Genomic DNA, 22,925 nt, shown 5'->3' on the forward strand with positions numbered 1-22,925 from the left:
CACTTGAGACGCTTGAATCTTTAAATTTTTTTGGAGTTTAGATTCTTCCTAATATGACAGGAATGATGGAACTGGACCTTTAGAGTTCTGACCTATGGGATGGACATGTGCTGGGTAACCCTCTCCAATACTTGCCCATCCCTGTTTCATCATCCCTGTTCCATTAAATACTGTGACATTTCACTAATCCATGAACTAGGGCCAGGAAGACAAGTCAGAATTAATGAAAAGTTTAAAATACAGAAAGAAAATTAATTTTCTTATTTTTTAAATATTTGCAGTATCTTAAACTAGGCTAAAAACAACAACAAGGTTGTACTTAGATACATAAGAAGTTAAGAATGAGCATTAAAAGACATCTGGTCTTTGAGTCCAAAACATTTGGGTTCACTGTACCGGAGTGGGTAGAGCGGGACCCTGGGTGAGTCGTTTAGGGCAGTTAAGCCCAAGTAAAAAGAGGGAGACACAACTATCAGATGACTTAGAAACTATCTTTAACATTGTTTTTTATTCATTTTCTTAAATATTTCCCAATTACATTGCCTTCCTAAAGCTCTGTAGGTCTTTATATTTGACACTTCCTCCCTAGGTAACTTTCTAAGCCCATAATGTCAATCACATGCTCTTCTGCATTGATAGAGGAAGCTGTATCACTGGGAGCTGCAGACACCTGAATAAAATCACAGGTATGGTAAAAAAAAATAGTAGCATATATAGTTTATATCTAAACAAGTACTTGAAGCAGTTGTTTAGATTGGTGCATCATTTCTTTTACCATGATTATATATTTTTTCCTTCAATAATTCCACAGAGTGTAAGTGAATAGAATGTCTAAGTGAATAGAAATTTTAAATCTATATGGTCCAGATTTATGTTTCTATAGGGATAGAGCTGAGACCTGTGATTTCATTGGTACATAGGGAACTTCCTAGCTGAGGAGACACCTACCAGAAGAGGTCAGATTTTTCTTTACAGTTTCTAGGCTTAGACAATCATTTAGCATTGACAGAAGAATGGGACTTGCCCAAGGCCGCACAGCCAGAATCTGATAGAGGTAAGCTTTTAATTCAGTCCTTCTTGGATTAGAGAATGGTTATGTATTCACTATCCCATATATATATATATATATATATATATATATATATATATGTATGTATATATATACATGCATACATATATATGCATACTTAGAATGAGACATAGTGACTTTAAAACTAAAAACAAACTGAAATTAATATTCCAGATAGATATTCAATAAGCCACAGAAATTTTTATTTTAAAAATCTAATTTTAATTTGGAGATTTGTCACACTAGCATATTTCAAGTTACAACCATCTGCAAGCCAAATTAAATTCCAATATTAAAGTTTTTTCAACTACTTCTAATTATTTCCCAAATGATATTGTATTTTTTGTGACTAATATAACACCTCTAGGAAGCTCTATTATGGTAGGGAATCCTAGTCAGTCAAACAATAACCATTTATTAAGCACCTCCTATGTCCCAATTATTGTGTTAAATTCTAGGACTATAGAAAGAGGTAAAAGAGGGTCCCGGCCTTCAAGGAGCTCACAATCTAATGGACAGAGACAAAATGCAATAAATATATACAAACTAAGCAATATACTTGGTTAGAAGGAAATAATTGAAAGGAAAGGCACTAGAATTAAAAGGGGGTTAGGAAGTCTTCCTAAAGAAGAGGGGACCTTATTTGGGATTTACAGGAAGCCAGGGAGCTTACTAGGAAAGTTGATGAGGGAGAAAGATACTAGAGCAAAAAAAGATGGAACAGCTATGAGGCCAGTGGCACTAAGTTGAAGAATATAAGAGGGAAGTAAGTTGCAAAAAAGACTGGAAAGCAGGAGAGGGTTAGGTTATGCGAAATGGAGCATTTTATATTTTATCCTGAAAGCAAGAGGGAGTCACTGGAATTTATTGAGTAGAGGGTGGACATTAGCTATAGGAAAAGAATTTTGGACAGTCTTGAGGCAGGCCCCAGCAGCAACCCATCACCATAATCGAGGCTTGAAGTGATGAGGATCTCCACCAAAGTGATGTCAATGCTGGAGGAGAGAAGAGGGACAAATTGTTCAAAGAAAAAACTGACAGAACTTGACTACAGGTTAGTTATAGAGTTTGGGAGGGCTGTTGAGAGCTAGTGAGGAGTCATCGGGACATCTAGGTTGCAAGCCTGCGGAATTGAGAGGAAGATGATGATTCCCTCGATTGTTAATAGGGAAGGGAGGCAGGGTTGAGAGTTTGGGAAAAAGACTTTTATTTTTGGACATGTTGAATTTAAGATATCTATTGGACATTTAGTTTGAGATGTTTGAAAGGTAGAGATGTTTAAAAGGTAGAGATTAGATTGATGTTCAGCAAAGGGATGGGGCAGAATAGACAGATCTGGGACTCATTAACATAGAAATGGTACTAAAATTTAAAGATCTAAAGGAGCTGCTGAGGTCACTAAGTGGAATAGAGGCAGAGAGAAGAGGACCCAGGACAGAACCCTGGGGGTACTTATGGTTAGAGCCTGAGATTTAGAGAAGGATCTAGAAAAGAATACTAGGAAAAAGAAGTCAGATAGGTAAGAGGAGAAGAGAGAAGATAATATCAAGAAGTGTCAAAGACTAAAGAGAGGTGGAAAAGAATAAGGCCAGAAAAATATAACTGGATTTGCCCCTGTGAGATCATTGGTTCCTTTGGAGAGAGCCATTTTGGTGGACTGAAAAGCTCAAAAACAGGAGTATAATGAACAAAAGAGTCAGAGGAGAGAAAGTGGATGCCTCTGTTGTAGGCAGCCTTTTCAAGAAGTTTAGCCACAAGGCAGAAGAGATAAAGGATGATAAGAATGGAAGGATTAAGAGAGGGTTTTTTCAGAAAAGGTGAGACATGGGCATGTTTAGAGATAACAGGGAACAAACCATTAGATAGGAAGACTTGAAAAATAAATGATAGTGATGATTATTAGTGGTGGCAATTCTCCTTCAAGGGAGAGTTCCCTATTTCCCAACATCCCAACATTAATGATAAGGGTATTTCCAAAAAAGTGATGGTTTAAAGATAGGGAGTTTATTCTACTGAAACTTCACTTGAAAATTTAAAATTTATACAATTTGCTCCTCAATATTAAGAAATATATGATTACCTTTCCTTTGTTTTGCAAGATTTCTTAAGCACAAATTTCACCATTAGTATGAACAAGTATGTGAACACCCATAGGTATTTGCATACATATATGTGTATACAATAGACACACACTTCCCATGCCATCATAGGGGATAAACCAACTTGGTTGTAATAAGATTAAAGAAAACTTCAATTTGTATCATGCAGAAACTACTTTAGCTAAGGGGGATGAAATATTGTGGGGAATTCAAAAGAATTAATGTTAAAATAAATTTACTTAATTTCTAATTTAATATTGGCAGTAAATTCTCATAAGTTGGTTGACTTTCTGAGAACACATAATTCTTAGACTGAGACAGTATTTTTTTGTTGTTATTGATTTTCCTGGAAGAATCAAAACATTGCAGCTTTTTTCTTGCTTTGGTTCAGACTTTTAGGGCATAGTATAGTAGTGGGTGACAGAAGGGTGACAGAAGACAGCCCCTGATATACTATGGTCCATGGGGTCACGAAGAGTCAGGCACAAATAAATGCCTGAACAGCAAACAAAATATTGTTTCTGTTCCTGTCACTACCTTAGCTGGTAATATAGGTTTGGATTCTGTTATTCTCAGTTTCTATGTCTGTAATTTGGGGATTAATTGAGTTTATCAGAAAGATATTTTACATGGAGAAATAAATCTAGGGAAAGGAACTGTACCTGTAATTTCATCAGTGTAAGGAGTACCCACTGAGAAATTCCAAGATTAGCATCTTCTCTACAATTTATAGTCTTAAGAAAGTTGCTTGGAACACTCAGAGATTAAATGACTTGTTCAGGTGGTCATAAAATCAATATTTATCAGAGATGGGACCTGAACCTGCCTCCAAGGCAAATTCTCCTTTCACTTAATTCACTTATGAATAGAGAAATTTACAAATATAATCTTCTGGTTCAGATTTGAAATAACAGTCAGGGTTCCTGTTTTCCTATTACTTTTTTCTTTGAAGGGGCACAGTAGGCTAAATTCTTCAAAAATGCAATGCTCTGGAAAACCAAATACAAAAATTCCAAAAGATTTTAATAATGAAACATGTATTTAACAAGACAAGCTAAAGGAATTACAATCTTTTTTCTTATTTGCCTCCTTAGTGGGTTGGAAGTTTTTCTTTTTAGATAGAAAACAGAAGTTGGTTGAGAGGTCTTGGAATAATTAATTTTTCTTCCAGATAGGAAAAAAGCAAGCCTTTAGAAATTAGAGATTATTATTGTTATTGTTATTATTATTATTAATAACAACAATATTTTGTGTTCAGTCAAGTAACAAACATTCTTCATTTAAAGTTCTTGCAACACTCCCTCCCACCCTTCAAGTTTTATTTTTGAAGACCATGTTTTTCCTACTCTCACAGCTTTGATCACATGCATTCTTACTTAGGATGTAGCCTATTAACCACCCAGACTTGCTGACCAATCCTTGGATAAATCGGAAGATTAACATCCAGGTGTAACTTGGAGAAAGGGCCATGAGTACTCCCGAGACAGCAGTTATGAGAATTGTAATTAAAAGGATCAGCTTACGACCAAATCTGGCAAGAAAAAGACACATGGAAAAGGCAAAATTAGACTAATCGTGAAAAATATCGAAGGCTATAAAGAAATGATGCTGGGTAATTATGATTTAAAGAATCAAGGGACTTAATGGATATCATCTATTTAAGAATTAACAAAGAAGTGATTTTTCATTTTTTAAATAAATTTTTGACCCTTTTTATTTTTTTTTTCAGTCATCTACATTTATCACTCTCTCTTCTTTCCTCTGCCCCATCCTTTATGATAAGTGGTGTGCTGGTAAATATTTGGGGGATGGCATTTTATGTAGGCTACATTTTAAAAGTTTATTCTACAGTATTGCCATTTTCTCCATCACTTTCTTAAGTCTAGACAATCAACAAAACAATTAGGCAAGTTTTGAATTGTAACTTTGCCAGTTTCCAAGCCATAAAGGCATCTTTGGTACTTAAATTTTAACAATCATCCTGGTTTGAGCAGGCTCTGGCTCATCTCTGCCTATAACAAAAAATAAAAAAAAAGAGGAGAAAACTTCAGCAAAACTACCCAACTTCAAAAAACCTGACTCTGTCTGTATTGTTTCACATTCATAGCTCCCAGAAAGGTCTATTTTCATATTTCTTTTTTTGGGGGGGGCAAATCTTGAACATTACAATTTCCCAGCGTTCAATTTTGATTTTTTTTGTTCTTTTTGCAGAAACATTCTTTACTACATACCAAGGAGTATTTGGAAATGAAATGGAGTTTCCAGAAATTCAATTCACCCAAAAGCTTCTGCCAAGCCTCAGAAAGTCTGATGTCTTTTTTGAAGTATGGAAATCAGGGTATGATTAGTGATGTTTTTAATATCACTTTTCTAAAGTTATTTTCTCCCTTTCTTAATAAATGAATATAGTAGAAGAAGAGAATAGCAGTTTTCAGTTCCTCACAGAAAGAACTTCTTAACAATTAAAAATATTCAAAAGCAAAATGTTATCCCATGGGAGATAGTGAATTCCTCACCCCTGGAAGCATTCAAGCAAAGACTATGATTATTTTTCTGGTAAAATGCAGGGTAATTCTTGCTCAGATTAGGGAAATGACTAATTTAAATCTGAGGTTCCTTCCAATGAAGATTTTGGAAATTTTCAGATGTGATTGGGGGTAAATCTTGATTCTTTCAGATTTTCAAGTGAATTCTTCTATTTTTTCAATTTAAATATTTTTATTTGTTTTTCCAACTACGTGCAATGGTCGTTTTCATCAATCATTTTTTTTGCGTGGTTTTGAGTTTTCCATTTTTCCCCCCTCCCTCCCTTCCCTCCTCCCCCTGACAGAAAGTAATCTAATATAGACTCTACATATATAACCATGCTAAACATGGATCCATATTAATCATATTGTGAAAGAATAATCAAATCCAAACAGAAAGAAAAAAATTAAAGAAAAAATGACATAATACATAAGACAACTTTTAAAAATTGAAGATAGTAAGCTTTGATCTGTATTTAAACTCCACAGTTCCTTCTCTGGATATGGATGGTATTTTCCATCAAGTCTTTTAGAATTGTCTTTGATTATTGTACTGCTGAAATGAACAAGTTCATCATAGCTGATCATCACCCAATGTTATTGTTAGTGTGTATGTTGTTCTTCTGGTTTTGCTCATATCCAAGTGAAATATTCCACTGTTGTATTCATTTTATTGACCTGTCAGAATTGTGGAACTCAAGGTAGATTAGGACAAGAATTGACTAAATGGTACCTAGTCATCAGAGGCTATCTTTAAACCCACTAGTAAAGAAAAGACTAATTAGTAAATATTTATTTAACACTTTTCTGGTTTGCAGAGCTGTCCATTCATTATTTCATTGGCACCCTGGGACAACCTTATGAGATAAGGCTATTATATAAATGTTATTATGCCCATTTTGCAGATGTGGAAATTGAAGTAAGGAGAGAATATGTGTGACTTGTTTGTGATGTCAGAGAAAGAATTTGAACCCATCTTCCTGACTCTTAGTTTAAAACTCTATTCTTCAGCATTCAAGAAAAAAATGGAGAACTAAGTATATCACACATACCTGATTCTTTCCCAGTGCTATTTCTTAACATAGTGTGGTATGTTTGCCCAGGGTGAAAATATGTTGTAAATTTAATCTGTAACCTACAATTTTATATCATGCAATCCATCCCCTTGGATTTTGCTTTTCAAAGTTATCTTTTTTCCCTCTAAGTGGCTTATAAGTAGGGTTCTTGAAGTCAAGGACTACTCTTACTTATCTTTGTGTGTGTGTGTGTGTGTGTGTGTGTGTGTGTGTGCATGCGCACATATATACGTATATATAAGATATGTGAATATGCATATATATCTACACACAAGTATTATGTGTACATATATCTATCTATAGCTAAGTCTATATCTATCTACTTCTGTGTCTATTTAAGCATTCTACTTATTTATCTGTCATCTATCCATTCTATCTCTCTATAATCTATCCATTCTCTGACTGTCTGTCTATCTTCTATCCATTCTATCTATCTATCTATCTATCTATCTATCTATCTATCTATCTATCTATCTATCTATCTATCTCTGTATCAATAGTGATCACAGTGCCTAAATCGAGGAGTGCACTGGAGTTAAAAAAACAAATGTCATTAGAACCTAGAGAGCAGGCTACTGTGCAAAGAAACCAAATGCCTCTTCTGACTGTTAGAAAACAAATTTGAAGCCATTTTCCATTATGTTATTAACATTAAAATCATTCTGATCTGTTCCTTTCAATCTATATCAGTTTATTCAAATCTTCCCTTGTTTCTCTACCTTCTCTGACAATACCAGTGTGTTGCTTTGTTTTACAAGACTCTGGAGATTTGTTACAAGAAAAGGTTTATCTATTTGCAGGCAGAAGATAACTGTTTGAAGTAATGCTGGATATGATAAAAATTAAACAAACCACTCCAATAAAGCATTTATTAAAGGAACAGAAGACAAAAGAAACTCAGAAAAGGGATAGTTGAGGCAATGTAAAAACATTTATTAAGCAACTATTATGTCCCTGGCATTGTCCTAAGCATGAGAGAACCAAAGAAAGGAAAAAACCTTACTTTCAAGGAGCTCCTAGTCTAATGGGGGAGGTGAGACAGTGATAATATACAAACAGTGTGGTACAAACAAAAGGTACACAGGACAAAGGGGAAATTATCTCAGAGGGAAAGCACTAAGATTAAAAAGGATGGAGAAAGGTTTCTTACAGAAGGTAAGACTTTGGCCAACACTTAGAGGCTGAGATGAAGAAGAAGAGAGTTGCAGACCTAGGAAGACAGCCACTAGAGTGTCTGGAGCCTGGAGATGAAGAGTCATGTATGAGGAACAGCAAAGAGGGCCATCACTGGATCACAACAAGTTGTAAGAAAATTGGAAAGGCAAGAAGTGGTCACAGAGAGAGTTACACCCTTGAAAAAATTTAACATATTTTTATTATTATTATTATTATTATTTAGGTTTTGGCAAGGCAGATGGGGCTACGTGGCTTGCCCAAGGCCACACAGCTAGGTAATTATTAAGTAATTAAGTGTCTAAGGCTGAATTTGAACTGAGGTTCTCCTGATTCCAGGGCCAGTGCTTTACCACTGCTCCACCTAATCGCCCCAATATTATATTTTTTTAAAAAACTGCTTTTAGTAGTTCACGGTTTCATATACAATCCTTTCTGTTCTTTGTATATTTGAAATGTTTGTATTTGTTGTTGATTTAAAAAAAATTCAAACTCTAGAACTGATTAAAACTTTGAGACAGAATTATCTTGCTATCTCTAAGAAGAATTATATCTAAATTATTTCCATAAAATGAAGATTTGTATTTTATTCTTAAAGATCTGTAGATTACAGATATTTAAGCTATTTAAAAATCCAGTAGTTATCACTATTATAATATTTTTCTCCTCAATAATAGTTTATACTTAAATAGTGCTTTGGAGTTCATAAAACTATTTATTAGCTTATTTGCTAGTTTGTTCACACTGTGTGCCCCAATCCTAACTCCTTGAGGGACAATAAATATAGAAAAATCAATTTTAATTCTGTACCAGTTCTGAGAACTGGACCTAAAATTAATATTCTCACCAAGATGTGAGGCTTCTAGAGCAAGTTATACTATCCCTAAATCCTGAATATTCTTCCAGAAATGAAATCAAGTTAAGATGAACAATAGTTAAGTGGTTTTTTAGTCGTGTCTGACAGTTAGTGACCCCATTTGTGGTTTTCTTGGTAAAGATACTGGAATGGTTTGCTCATTCTTTCTCTAGCTCATTTTATAGAAGAGGAAACGGAGGCTAAAAGGGTTAAGTGACTTGCCCAGGGTCAAATGCCTAATTTCTGAGGCCAGAAAGATATGAATGAATAAGGGAAGCTTTAAAAGGGAAAAAAACCCCCATCAGAACCACAAAATAGCTTCAGGCTCTCTGTGTGTGTGTGTGTGTATGTGTGTGCCTGTGTCTATTCTGTGTCTGTGTCTGTGTCTCTGTGTGTGTATATAAAGGGAGACTGACCGACTCTGCCTTCAAATTGATGGGGAAAAGTAGGAACTCTTTTTGAATATAAAAAAGGCAGTATGATATAGTAGAACTTGGAATTGATAAGACTTAGTTTCAAGACTGGTCTCTGAGATAAACTGGCTCAGTGTCTTCAGTCAAAGCTCTAAGAATAAAGGTAGCAGAGCCATTACTAACTTTTTTGGTCAAAGGAGTTACCTTGCTGGGCATTCCATACAGAGATGAATTTATAGCTCTGGTCTTGGAAAAATAAAAACAAGCAAAACAAGTAAAAATTGTTTTGGTTTTGCTTTGTTTTTAATATCAGCAGAACCTTCTTCTGTACTCTCCCTGAGTCACTGCTTGGCAATGGTGGGCATAATAAAGGCCCTTCCCAAAACAAGGACCATGGGGATGGAGGCAGTTTCTGTCTCATTGTGACCTTTGAATGATTCTAAGATGGAATTCTTCAACCTTCATAAAGACTACCTTAGTCCTATATTTGCTCAAAAAATAACGAAATTATGTAATAAGGGCCATATTGATATGAGGAACCATAAACCATCTCCATGCAATAGATAGTATATAATCCAGTTTTCATAATATACTTCCCTTTACAGACACAGATTACAATTTCTTTATAGCAATCTTTTAGAGTTTCTGAAGTCAAAAACTTCTCTTATATGCATCAGATAATTTCAGAACCCAGAATCATCATTATACCCTGCTCAACCTAGGGTCAAAGATTTAGGGATGGAATTACAGAACAGAATAGTAAAATAGAACAGACTTAAGGACATCTCCATAAAATTAAATTAAATTAAAAGATCGTGGATTGGGCTAATTGTTGCTATTTATTAGATTCATAAGTCTAGGATTGTTCCTTGTAAACTGAAACTTTGAGAAAACTACCCATTATACAACTATACAGAGAACTTCTAATTTAAATTTAAATTTGTTGTTGTTTAGCCATTTTTTTTCAGTTGTGCTCAACTCTTTATGACCCCTGACATTTTCTTGACAAGGATATAGGGAGTGGTTTGCCATTTCTTTCTCCAGTTAATTTTACAAATTAGGAAACTGAGGTAAACAGGGTCAAATGACTTGTTTAGGGTCACACAACTAGTGTCTTAGGCTGGATTTGAGCCAACGATTTCCTGACTACAGGTCCTGCACTCTATTTACCGAGTCACCTAGCTGCCCCTTTTCATTTAAATGAGCAGTTTCTATTCCTACCATTTGTGATTAGGCCTTTCATTCTATTAGATCCACAACTAACAAGACATATTAACCACCTGTGCCAAATCCTAAAAATGCAAAGACAGAAATGAAAGCATTCCTATCCTTGAGAAGTTTAAGTAACAGCTATTGATAATTTCATTCACAGTAGTTTAAATCAATTGAATTCAACTGGATTTTTTAGTCTTCTAATCTCACCCTGATAACACAGTTTGAGTCATTACTAATATAGATGAAATTGAAATAAGGAATCTATTATTCAAGATTACAACTTATCACATTTCCATTTTTAAATTGGGTGGGTCCAAAAATGGTTATGATCTAGAGCAAATCATTTATCATTCCCCTTGACCTCACTTTTCTCATCTCTAAAATGAGGGGATCAAATCCTATACTAGACTGCTTGATCTTTGAAGTCTCTTTCAGTTCTGGGTGGCTCTATAATCCTTTTCTTTTAGAGAAATCAATGGATGAAAGACTAACTAGCTTTCTGGCAAAAGAATTTCCATGGAATTTTGTCATATAAAAATCAGGTTCCTTCAGATTAGCCATCTTGAATGATGTGGTTAGATTAGAAAATGGGATAAAGAACGTGAAAGATGGTACCTGATGTCCTAATGTTTTAGATCAGCTTTCATAAAAACAGGAAAGATGGGGAATGGAGGTGGGTCCAGAAATGACCCACAAGCATTTGTTAGGAAGTAAGCAAGAAAAGAAAATAGAATTTCCAAAAGTGTTTTGAGAAGAATTCAATTTAGTTCATTTCAACAAATGCTTCTTTAAGGTCCACGTTCCATGTAAAGCACCATGCTGGAGGTGGGGTGAGGAGGATGCAAAGATAAAGTCTAGTGAACAGAACATTGGATTTAAAGACAGAAAGGTCTGGATTCAAGTCCCATCTTGGATACATGCTAGTTGGGTGACTTGGACCAATTATTTAATCTGTCAGTTCTCTAGGAGACTAGAAGTTGCAGAAAAGGGGCTAACTATATTGGTAAGGGAAATTTCCTTACCTGGGACATCCCTACACCAATGAAATCACAGTCTTTATTCCTGTTCTAATAAATCATTGTTTCCGGCAAGAGTTTTTAACTTTTTGTGTGCTATGAATCCCTTGGACAGTCAGGTGATGCCTAATGTTACTGTCCCTTTTTTTGCTCAAATTTAAAATAGAAGGAAATGCTAAATTTTGGCTAGAGGTAAATGAAGATGAAGATGCATGTTTCCCCCATATGAACTCCTTGATCCCTTAATCTCAGGTTAAGAATTCCTAGTTTAAAAGAATAATGAGTTGAACAACATAATGAGTAACAGGTTATCAGAAGAAAGGAGAGAGAGAGGGAGAGAGGGAAAGGGAGAGGGAAAATGAATTCAAGTAAAAAGGCTCATTTAAGTTATGCATGTAAATAGATAACTTGCTTGTGACTCAGGAACATACAGATTGTCCTACACTATTCATGGGGTATGAAAATTGTTAACTTATTTCTATTACATCCAACCTCAGATGGCCTCCAAGTAGTCTATTAACTAAACTGAGGGGCAAACAAGTATATATGAGATTGATAATACTTCTATTTTGTAACTAGAGAAAAGACAGTTGTGAGATTGGTCATGTCTGTTAGTAATTATTGGTGAATAGACCCTTGGAATCCCAGATTCTCGTTGTTGGACTCTGGATCTTGAATTGTTAATGGGTCCCTAATGATGCAGGAGGTCATTTCCAAATTTGACTCCTATTATCCCCTATCATGAAAAGTCATACATAATTCACTATTTTCTTTGAACAACTGAACAGAACTGGCACAGGTACATAGACAATGACCATTATGATGTGATATGAATGCTCTTTGCTAAAATTATCTCCCTCCATGGTCCATCATGTTGGTTCCTTTTTAGTCAGTCCACTGTTAAATTGTAAATATCTCTGAAGGAAGTAACACATTAAGCCCTGTCAACTATTAGTACTTTAGCAAGAATTGGTCTATAACCAAGGACTATTACCTTTAATTTAGGGAAAAAACTGATATCTTATTGTCTGCTCTTGCTATCTCTTATACTTTATGTTTCTTCCTTAAAGATATGATTTCTCTCTCATCACATTCAATTTGGATATATATATATATTATATATATATATACATATATATATATAATATATATATATATATCATGGAAGCAATGTAAAGACTGGCAAATTTCCTTCTGTGGGGGTGGGGGGAGGGAAGTAAGATTAGGGGAAAAATTGTAAAACTCAAAATTAATAAAATCTTTATAATTCAAAAAATGAATTGAGCTATAAGATTACATTTTACAACAGGGAATGGGAAGCCAGGCAAATACTCTGATGCTGCTGGGGGAGGACAAGACCCTGGACGGGGCAGTACAATGGGTCAGAGAGCAACATGAGACCAGTGCACCTTGAAGATTTATATTCTTTTTTATATAAAGATTTTTGCATATAAATGAAACAAAACTCTATGTACTATTCCCCTTGGAACACACACACACACACACACACACACACACACACACACACACACAAACACCTCACAGCAAAGCGGCTCACCTATAGAGTAGATACATCCCTTCCCTGCTATAGGTTTATTTGCATCACCATTATCCTATAGTTCCAAGATGATACATAATAGAAAAAGGAAATAATAAATTAGTTGCTCTCTTCAGTTTATGGCCTGCTTTCTTAGATCCAAAAAGCTATTTGAACCTATGGGACCCTGCCCAAGAGTATATCATTTATTTTGCTTTCCTTCTGAGGGGTGAATTTTTCCATTCATTTCAAGCTGATGTTAAAGTTATGATGATCAGATTCTTAGGTTTCCTTGAAGAGAAAGAGAATATTTTCCTCCTATTCTTTATCCTAGATTCTATCACATATGTCATATGTATCTGGCCCAAATGGTCACCTTAGAACTGTGTCTTTCTGGCAGACTGAATCAATACATTAAAGGTTAAAGGGGGGGGGTGTTCCAGCTAGTTGGATGGGAAGTTGACTAGATAGCAGGAAAATTCCTTGAAGGCACGTGGGCTGGCGAAAGGAAATAAAGCCAAGGACAAAATAGTTCTGCAAAGTTGAAAATACAACTCCCTATTCTTGCCCCCTGCTCTTCTAGGAAAGACATCTGATATAATTCTTAAAGCAACTAAGAAAAGATAATAATATGATAACTTTGCTTATACCAGCTTACATTATCCTAACATATAAAAATATATAAAATGTTTATCTCACAACAATCTTTTATCCACTTTACTTTATGGTTGCAAAAACTTAGTTCTGAGACTTTAATTGACTGCTTCCCCCTCACTGTAACAGACTTGAAGAAGGAGAAATGGGACTTGATCAAGGTTCTAGGTCTTCTGACTCAATGATCAATGATCTTTCCACTATATTTTGCTGTAGAAAGAATGTGTTAAACTCAGGGAAATGTGAAATGTTTTTATTTAGTCATGATTTTGCAATTAAGACTATCAGGTACCCAGGAAAACATGAAATTCAAGGAGTAGAAAAAAAAGATAAATATAAAAGTGCTTGGTTATAGTGGATGTTTTTTCTTTTTTAAACTATCTTTAAATTATCCAAAAAGAAACTGTCTTTATTAATGGGACCCTTGAGAATCCAATAGAAACTACAAAAAAGACCTAGGGAATCTTTAATGAATAGAATCACTCTTATCTAACATGTATTGAGTTCAGTTTCTGACTCTGACTCAGACACTAGCTATGGGACCTTGGACAAGTCCCTGAACCTCAGTGCTGCAGATCTTTCTTATATTTCTAGATTTCTAGTGTAAGATGGTGAGCTTCAGAGATGAAAGAATTCCTACACCAATGAAATCATAGATACAGTCTCTCCAAATGAACAGGAACATCAATTCTTAAGAGTTTTTATTTCAGAACGCATATTTAAATTCCATGACATTAAAGACATACCTGTCTGCTATGTAGCCGATGGCCATAGAACCAACAAAAAATCCAACATTCACAATCGACTGAAACATGTCCAGTTTCCATGAATTGTCACACACCAGATTAAACTGAAAAGACACATCATGTTAGAAGCTAGTGAAAAAGAAATATCATCACTCATGTGAGAGAGACAGAGAATTTCATACAATGCTGAATTTATAGTAAATGTGTAGGGAAATTGAATCGGAATAGCTTAAAGGCAATAACTAAAACTAAAAGTTTTCTTTTTTCATACTCTTCTTCAGACAACTGGAAATTTGTAAATTGAAACCTGCAGTAGCAGCTGTCTTTGGTTAGTTTTATTTGCTTGGTTATTTCTATGTAACAGTCATATTCTATCTTCAGAGATTATAGCCTCAGAGGTAGAATCCATCTGGTCCAATCTACATCCCTTAAAAGATAAGGAAATTGAGTCCCAGAGCGTATGTGATTTGCTCAGCAAGTCTACACAATATCTACACTATGATTAGCTGTTTAAAAGCATAATAGTATGGTATACTTTTGAATGACTTGAAAGGGCCTGGGAGGTCATCTAGTTCAAATCTGTATCTGACACAAGATTTTTTTTTTGTGGGGGGGGGATTGAAAGTTAATTTTGAACATTTTAAGGGCTGTTATACAAAAAAGAGCCTAGCCATATTCTATTGAGTTTCATTGGGTAGAATTAGAATGAATTGGTAGAAGTTGAAAAGATGTCAAGAAAAATGTTTCCTAATAATTAAAGCTATCCCAAAGTGCCTGAGTTCCAAAAAGAAAAAAAAATATTCATCAAAATCAGTTATTAAGCCACTGACCCTGGAATTAGGATGACCTGAGTTCAAATCTGATATCAGACTACCTATATAACCCTGGGTGAGTCACTTAACCCTGATTGCCTCTGAAGAAGAAGAAGAAGAAGAAGAAGAAGAAGAAGAAGAAGAAGAAGAAGGAGGAGGAGGAAGAAGAAGAGAAGAAGAGGAGGAGGAGGAGAGCTGCTATCTTTTGTTTTAAGGAAACACTTCATTAGTTGTTTGGTTCCATTTCTAGCCTTTTATTTAGACTTTAATTTGCACTTGGTTCCAGGGAGATGTGTTCAAAGACTCTTGAAAATGCCCCAAACAAGCTCATTTGGGCTGGATGTGTTTGTTGCAATTTCTTTCTTATTTAGTTTATCACTATTTAATAGAAGCATCCTAAACAATTACTTCTCTGAATAACACAGGTAAATAATCTGAGTACCTTCACATATTTCAGATGCATTAACTGTAATGGAGTGCCTAGAAATGGAATATATTTGAATCCAATACCCAGCCCGTGTATTTCATTTAGCATTTCATTAGACTTACCTCTGTGACAATAGAGGAGCCTGGAGTGTCATATACCCAACCATCCTGACAGGTGGTAAGAGGGATGTGACTCCTGTTGCCAGTAAAATTGGCTAAAGGGTCTATACAGCTGAGGGCTGTTTGGTTCCAGTCCACATCGTATCTCCGACACTGGCTGATAAAAGTGTCTCCTGGTAACCCCAGGCCTGGCACTGTGTAATTCAGCTCCTCTTCCAAGCTCCAGCCACATCGTTTGCTTAACTCTGAAACGCCAGGATTCAGGCAGCGGTGATCTGGGGTGAAGCCCAGGAAAACAATCCCCACATAGATTGGGGTGAAGGTGACAGAGAGCAGGGACAGAATAAAAAAAGTCTGTTTCTGGAACAAGTTAAATTCTCCAATGTGCTCGAGAATGTCATCTACAGTAGGCATTATTCCGGCTGGTCCTGTTGTTCTTCTCAGCACTGCTTGAAAATTTTGCTGACAGACTGTTTAGAGCTCTGCAAAACTTTTGACCAAAAGTCAAAGGGTGACAGTTAATTTACTTTACAAATTGACTAGCCTTTCATCTAGACCTTTACTTTGTGAGAGTCACTTCCAACTGGGCCCTTTTCTCCAGGGAGATGTATGTTCAGTGACTCTGGGGAAGCCAATCGGGCTGAATGTATTTGTTGTAATATCATTCGTAGCTTGTTTGTCACTTCTTAATACAAGCACACCAAACAATTATTCCTCTGTATAATACAGGTGAGTAATCTGAGCACCTTCATAGATCCCAGATCTGTTCACTGTATCTCAGTGAAACTGAGTGACCAGAAATCAAATATATTTATATCTACTATACAGCTCATCTCTTCCTCTGGAGGAGAAGGCAAACTACTTTGGCCTTACTACAGAGCAAAATGTTAATAAGTGATCTGGGGACAAAGCTATAGCTCAGTTCCAAAACAGTGTGCTATGATCCCTCTTTGTTTCTTGTCACATGCAACCACGATGCTATTCACATTGTGTGGGCATCTCCAATTTTGATTTTGGAGGTTTCTGATTTTGCTAAAGAAAAGTGGATATTTGGGGGCTCACTCTGGCATTCTTGCCTCATCCTCATAAAGTACACTTTACCCTTGACCTAAATATTTTTATAAAGACTTTATTGTCTGTGTGTTGGTTTAGTGCATTCATTCTGCTCTCTACACGTCCTGTACATTTTTGTCCATGTTTGCAGTGAATGTTTAGGTACTGTAGCAATGAATCTAAATTCAAGGGAAGTATGTAAGTCTTAGAAAAAGAAACAAGCAATCTGTCTGTCTATGCAGGTCATCGACAGAATCCTTAATGTTATTTTCAAGCTGCCAAAAAGAGTAGGTCGCCTATTGTTTCATCTGCATAATAAGTGCCAGAAATTTAATCCAGTTTTTTTGCACATTTTATTTTTCCTCTCAATTGACCCACTTCCACTTTATCTTTTTCTAAGGTATCAAGAGGCAGTAGGATTGAGAAAATTAATAATTTTCCTATGTGGGAACCCATGGGTTCCTATAGCCAATACACATTTTTTAAGTTTACTGTTTCCAGCACTGTGTGAAGAGCCTAAGAGCTGGTATACAAATACAAGCATAAAGTCTGCCTTCAAGGACCTTACATTCTAATGTGGGAAGAGAGTATACAAAAAAAGGAGTTAAAAGGGGTCTTGGGAGAGAATATTCCTGTGATTCAGGACATGATGATGAACTTTGGAGAAGCACAGGTGGGAAAGGAATAAAACGAACTCATCTCCCAAATGGAAGAACCAGAAGTACGTTCCAAGATGAGGAGGATGTTCCTGTGTGAGAAGGAGGTGAGGGAAAGTATCTGGTGGCACAATTTTGAGAGTAATAAACACAGATCCCATTGATGGAATGATTCTGCCTGATGGTTCTTGGTCAGCAAATAGTCCTGTTTGGATATCTAGCAGCTGAGAAGATATGAACTAATGTTTTGTAGGCCCAAGAAGTTTTGGGTGTCTCTTACTAGAACCTAATCTCAAAACTTCCTGAAACTTAAGTTTCATATGGCTTGATATGCACCTATTATATTTATGAAAGGGGTAGTATGTACAGATCAAAAATGACATATAGCCTCTGAAGCAATGAAATGTTCAGTTTTTAAATCACCTATGTTGTATTGCAATGTGGAACTCATCAGGCCCATTTGGCACCAAATACAGTGACTTGTTTGCTATAGTGACCTAATTACTTGCCAAAATCTCCCCACAAGTATTTATCCTTACATCATATAAATGGTGCCAATTCTTGAGTTTACATAGATCCCTAAGTGCAGAGGTCTGTTTCATATTTTAAAATTAGCATTTTAATCCACACAATAAAATCAAATGCAAAGCAAAAACTGTAAAATAGCAAAAAAGAAAGACAGCCGAATTCTTTCAATTATAGGTCAGTTTGCTTTACTTTGACATATGGCAATGGTCCAAAATATTACGAAAGGAAAGCTTTGTAAGCATTTAGATAGAACAATTCATTATTGTCATTCTCTTAAATGAATTAATGATTGTTTCTGTGTTTGTTCTCTCACATATTCATTCTTTAAGATTAGGTTGTTTAATTATCAATTAGTTTTTAATCTATATTTCTGTAGTCCTTATTAAATATTATTTTTATTACATTGTGATCAGAAAAGGATACTTTCAATATTTCTGTTTTTAACATAAAATTTTTATGTCCTAATATATGGTCAGTCTTTGTAAAAATACCAAGAATGGCTGAGAAAGAGGTATATTCCTTCTCTATGCATATATATTTGTTTTCTTTGATTTTACATATATATATATATATATATATTTGTAACAAAGAATTTGTTTTTATTTTCTCTTTTTACAATGAAAGGGGGATAAAGATTTTCTGTTCATTTTTTAAAATAAATGAAATTGAAAGATTTGGGTAGGGATCCTACAGAGGCAGAATGTTGCATGCACTTTCAGTTGAGGTCACTGTTTACTTAGTGTTTAGTTTACTTGCCTGCTTTACTTTATTATAAGTCCTCTCACAAAGCGGGAATAGTCTGCAAATATTTGTAATGTAAAACCAAACACATCAATAAAACTTGAAAAAAAGAGAAATTCTTTTCTATTTTACTATAATACCAAAATGTTTGTTTTATTTCTTAAGTTTGGAATAAAATAAATAAAAATTTCAAAAAAAATAAAAGGAAACTGTAATCATGAGAACCAATATGACTTTGTCAAAAACAACTTACACCATCTTAAGTTCATTTTTTTTGCAGGGTTTCTTTTTTCTTTTTCATTTTAATAGTATTTTATTTTTTCCAATTACATGAAAATACAATTTTCAACGTTTATTTTTTGGAAAGATTTTGATTTCCAAAGCTTTCTCCTCCTTTCCCTCTCATTTCCCCTCCCCAACACATCAAGTAATCTGATAGAGGTTATACACATGCAGTTATGTAAGACATATTTCCTTATTAGTCATCTTGTGGCTAAAAAAATCAGAACGAAAGAAAAAAATCACAAAAAAATTTCCCAAAAGGTAAAAACTGTATGCTTCAATCTACAATCAGATTTTATCAGTTCTTTCTCTGGATGTGGATAGCATTTTCCATCATGAGTCTTTTGAAATTGTAAATTATCTTGGATCATTGTATTGCTGAGAAGAGCTAAGTTTATCACAGTTGAACACAATACAATGTTGCTGCTACTACATACAAATTTCTGGTTTTGCTCACTTCACTCAACATCAGTTCATGTAAGTCTTTCCAGGTTTTTCTGAAAACTGTTTACTTATCATTTCTTACAACAGTATTCCATCACAATCACATACCACAACTTGTTCAGTCATTCCCCAATTGATGAACATCCCCTCAATTTATAATTCTTTGTTACCACAAAAAAAGCTGTTTAGCAGGGTTTCTTAACAGAAAGATCAGGACAACATACAACATGTCTAGCAAGGGAAATTAAAAAGTCTCTTGCAGTGTCTTTGTAACTGGAGAGAAATGAGCTAGATCATAAGAATAAACAGTTGTATTTTTGAATTAGTTCAATGACCAAATCCAAAGAGTAACAATTAGTGAATACATATCTACCTGAAAGGATGTTCCTAGTGGACTACTTTTGGGATTTGTGTATCTAACGTAGACTCTATCTACTTTCTTGATGTTTAGATAAATTTTAATTACTTGCTTTTTTTCTTCATTGTTTGTATTAGATGGCTTTTATGAAGACATACACATAAACTTATTCAACTTGTTGATGGTGCAAAGATAGGAGGGATAGGGAAAATCTCTGGATATATAGTCAGGACTTTTTAGATCTTGATTGGCTAAAATTGAAGGTGAAATTTAGTAGGTACAAATATAAATTTCCATAATTAGGTTTAAAAATTTACTGTAAAAATCCAGAATAAAGAAAGCATGTCAAGACAGCAATTCACAGGAAAAATTTGGGAGATTTATTGCAATGAAAGTTTTTTTTTATTAGGAGACAATGTAGCAAGGTATCCCAAAGGGCTAATATTTTCATAGAAAATCAGTTTGGAATCTAAAAAAAACAAAAAACAAAAAAACTGGGGTAGCTAGGTGGTGCAGTGGATAGAGCACCGGCCTTGGATTTAGGAGTACCTGGGTTCAAATCTGACCTCAGACACTTAATAATGACCTAGCCATGTGGCCTTGGGCAAGCCACTTAACCCCATTGCCTTGAAAAATCTAAAAATCAAAAAAAAAAAAACCCCACGAAAATCAGTTTGGTCTTCACTCATGGGTTTTCCATGAAAACCTAAAAATTAGCATGAAGAACCAGGGAGGTGACCAATTCATGGTTGTACCTTTCAGCTAGACTGCAGAGCACAATGCTAACACAAGATCTTTGGACACAGTTGTAATTTAATTTCAAAGCAGTTTGGAGAGAGTTTTATCTTTGTGCTTCTTACTGTTTGCACTGAGTGCACCCTGCATACTAGGACAATGACATTCAGTGTTCTGGTTGGAACCTCTTATCTTGATTTTCTAAGTTTACAATTGTGCTAAAGAAATATGTGTTTGGGGCTCCATTTTGTCATTCTTCCCTCAGACTTATAGAATATACTTTCCTATTTTATTTATAAAGTCTTTAATGTTTATTTAGGAACTGGTGTAGGTCTAGAGGAAGGTAATTGGGTTAGTGAGAAAACTAGAAAAATGACATATGAGATTTAGGGGGTGATTAGTCTGGAGAATAGAAGATATAGGACATATTCTTCAGGAGAAAAGAAAAATTAGATTTTGTTGGTTGCCCCCAGGTGGTAAAACTGAGGACAATGAATAGAATTTGTAGAGAAGTAGATTTAGGTTTGTTAAAAAGTAATGATTCCTAATAGAGAAATGGAATAGATTGCCCCCCTGGAACTTAGTAGCTTCCTCATTCACTGTAGGTCTTCATGCAGAGGGTAGACTAGATGGCCCCTAAAGTCTCCTCATTCTGATTCTATGAAAAATGGATAAAAATGTCACTTTTAACTTTTAGAACTGGAAATAATAGTAATAGTATGCTTTGAGGTTTATAAAGTGCTTTATAAGCTCTGTCTGTGAGGTAGGTGCAATTAGTTTCTTCACTTTACAGATGAGGAAACTAAGGCAGAGAGAGGTTAAATGATCGGTCTAGAGTCATATAGGTGGAAAGTGTCTGAGATCAGATTTCAATGCTGTATACCCACTGGCCCATCTGACTGCCTTTGAAGTCAGTGGCTATCAGTTGGGAATGACTTAACAAACTGGGTAGGAACATGAGAAAGTCAGGGGGATATGGGAAGACATATAAACTGATGGGAGGGAAGCAAGCAGAACAATTAATGATGCACACACACGTAAGAGTATGTGTGCATATATATGATGTGTGTGTGTGGGGTATTTTAAATGTAAAGAACAATAAAATGAAACTGTGTTAACTGTCATATCTTGTTTCCATAGAAGAGATGAGAAAATACACCTTCATTCATTGGAGAAGTAGGACACTAAGCATGGAATGCTCTCCACAATGTTAGATATAGCCAATATACTGATTTATTTTGCTGAGCTTTTTCCTTTTCTTTTTAAAAGGAAAAGACTCTCAGTAGGGGAGGAATGTAATACAGAAACAGAAGATACCAATTTTTAAAAGGTTTAACTTTTTTAAATTTATTTTTATTAAAGATATTATTTGAGTTTTACATTTTCCCCCAATCTTGCTTCCCTCCCCCCCGCCCAGATAGCACTCTGTCAGTCCTTACTTTGTTTCCATGTTGTACCTTGTTCCAAATTGGGTGTGATGAGAGATAAATCATATCCTTAAAGAGAAGTCTAAGAGGTAACAAGATCAGCCAATAAGCTATCTTTTTTTTTCTAATTTAAAGGGAATAGTCCTTGCACTTTGTTCAAACTCCACAGCTCCTTATCTGGATACAGATGGCACTCTCCTTTGCAGACAGCCCAAAATTGTTCCCAATTGTTGCACTGATGGAATGAGCAAGTCCTTCAAGGATGAACATCACTCACATGTTGCTGTTAGGGTGTACAGTGTTTATCTGGTTCTGCTCATCTCACTCAGCATCAGTTCATGCAAATCCCTCCAGGTTTCCCTGAAATCCTGTCCCTCCTGGTTTCTAATAGAACAATAGTGTTCCATGACATACATATACCAGTTTGCTAAGCCATTCCCCAATTGAAGGACATTTGCTGGATTTCCAATTCTTTGCCACCACAAACAGGGCTGCTATAAATATTTTTGTACAAGTAATGTTTTTACCCTTTTTCCTCATCTCTTCAGGGTATAGACCCAATAGTGGTATTGCTGGGTCAAAGGGTATGCACATTTTTGTTGCCCTTTGGGAATAGTTCCAAATAGCTCTCCAGAAGGGTTGGATGACTTCACAGCTCCACCAACAGTGTAATAGTGTCCCAGATTTCCCACAACCTTTCCAACAATGATCATTATCCCTCCTGGTCATACTGGCCAATCTGAGAGGTGTGAGGTAGTACCTCAGAGAAGCTTTAATTTGCATTTCTCTAATAATTAATGATTTAGAACATTTTTTCATATGGCTATGGATTACTTTGATCTCCTCATCTGTAAATTGCCTTTGCATATCCTTTGACCATTTGTCAATTGGGGAATGGTTTTTTGTTTTAAAAATATGTCTCAGTTCTCTGTATATTTTAGAAATGAGTCCTTTGTCAGTGAAA

The 22,925-nt window shown here is 35.3% G+C and overlaps 1 protein-coding gene across 1 annotated transcript in view; it reads right to left on the reverse strand.

Annotated features, from left to right (window-relative positions):
* Positions 1–16,300, reverse strand: part of SLC22A2 (solute carrier family 22 member 2) — a 51,475-nt gene extending 35,175 nt beyond the window's left edge. The window contains exons 1-3 of the mRNA XM_074187973.1: positions 15,741–16,300; positions 14,380–14,483; positions 4,545–4,699 (exon numbers count right to left, since the gene is read on the reverse strand). Of these exons, the coding sequence (XP_074044074.1) occupies positions 4,545–4,699; positions 14,380–14,483; positions 15,741–16,151 (670 nt within the window). The 5' untranslated portion in view covers positions 16,152–16,300. The remainder of the gene's footprint in view (positions 1–4,544; positions 4,700–14,379; positions 14,484–15,740) is intronic.
* Positions 16,301–22,925: the final 6,625 nt, after the last annotated feature.

The sequence above is a fragment of the Macrotis lagotis genome, chromosome 5 (genome assembly GCF_037893015.1).
Source record: "Macrotis lagotis isolate mMagLag1 chromosome 5, bilby.v1.9.chrom.fasta, whole genome shotgun sequence".
Lineage (NCBI taxonomy): Eukaryota > Metazoa > Chordata > Mammalia > Peramelemorphia > Peramelidae > Macrotis > Macrotis lagotis.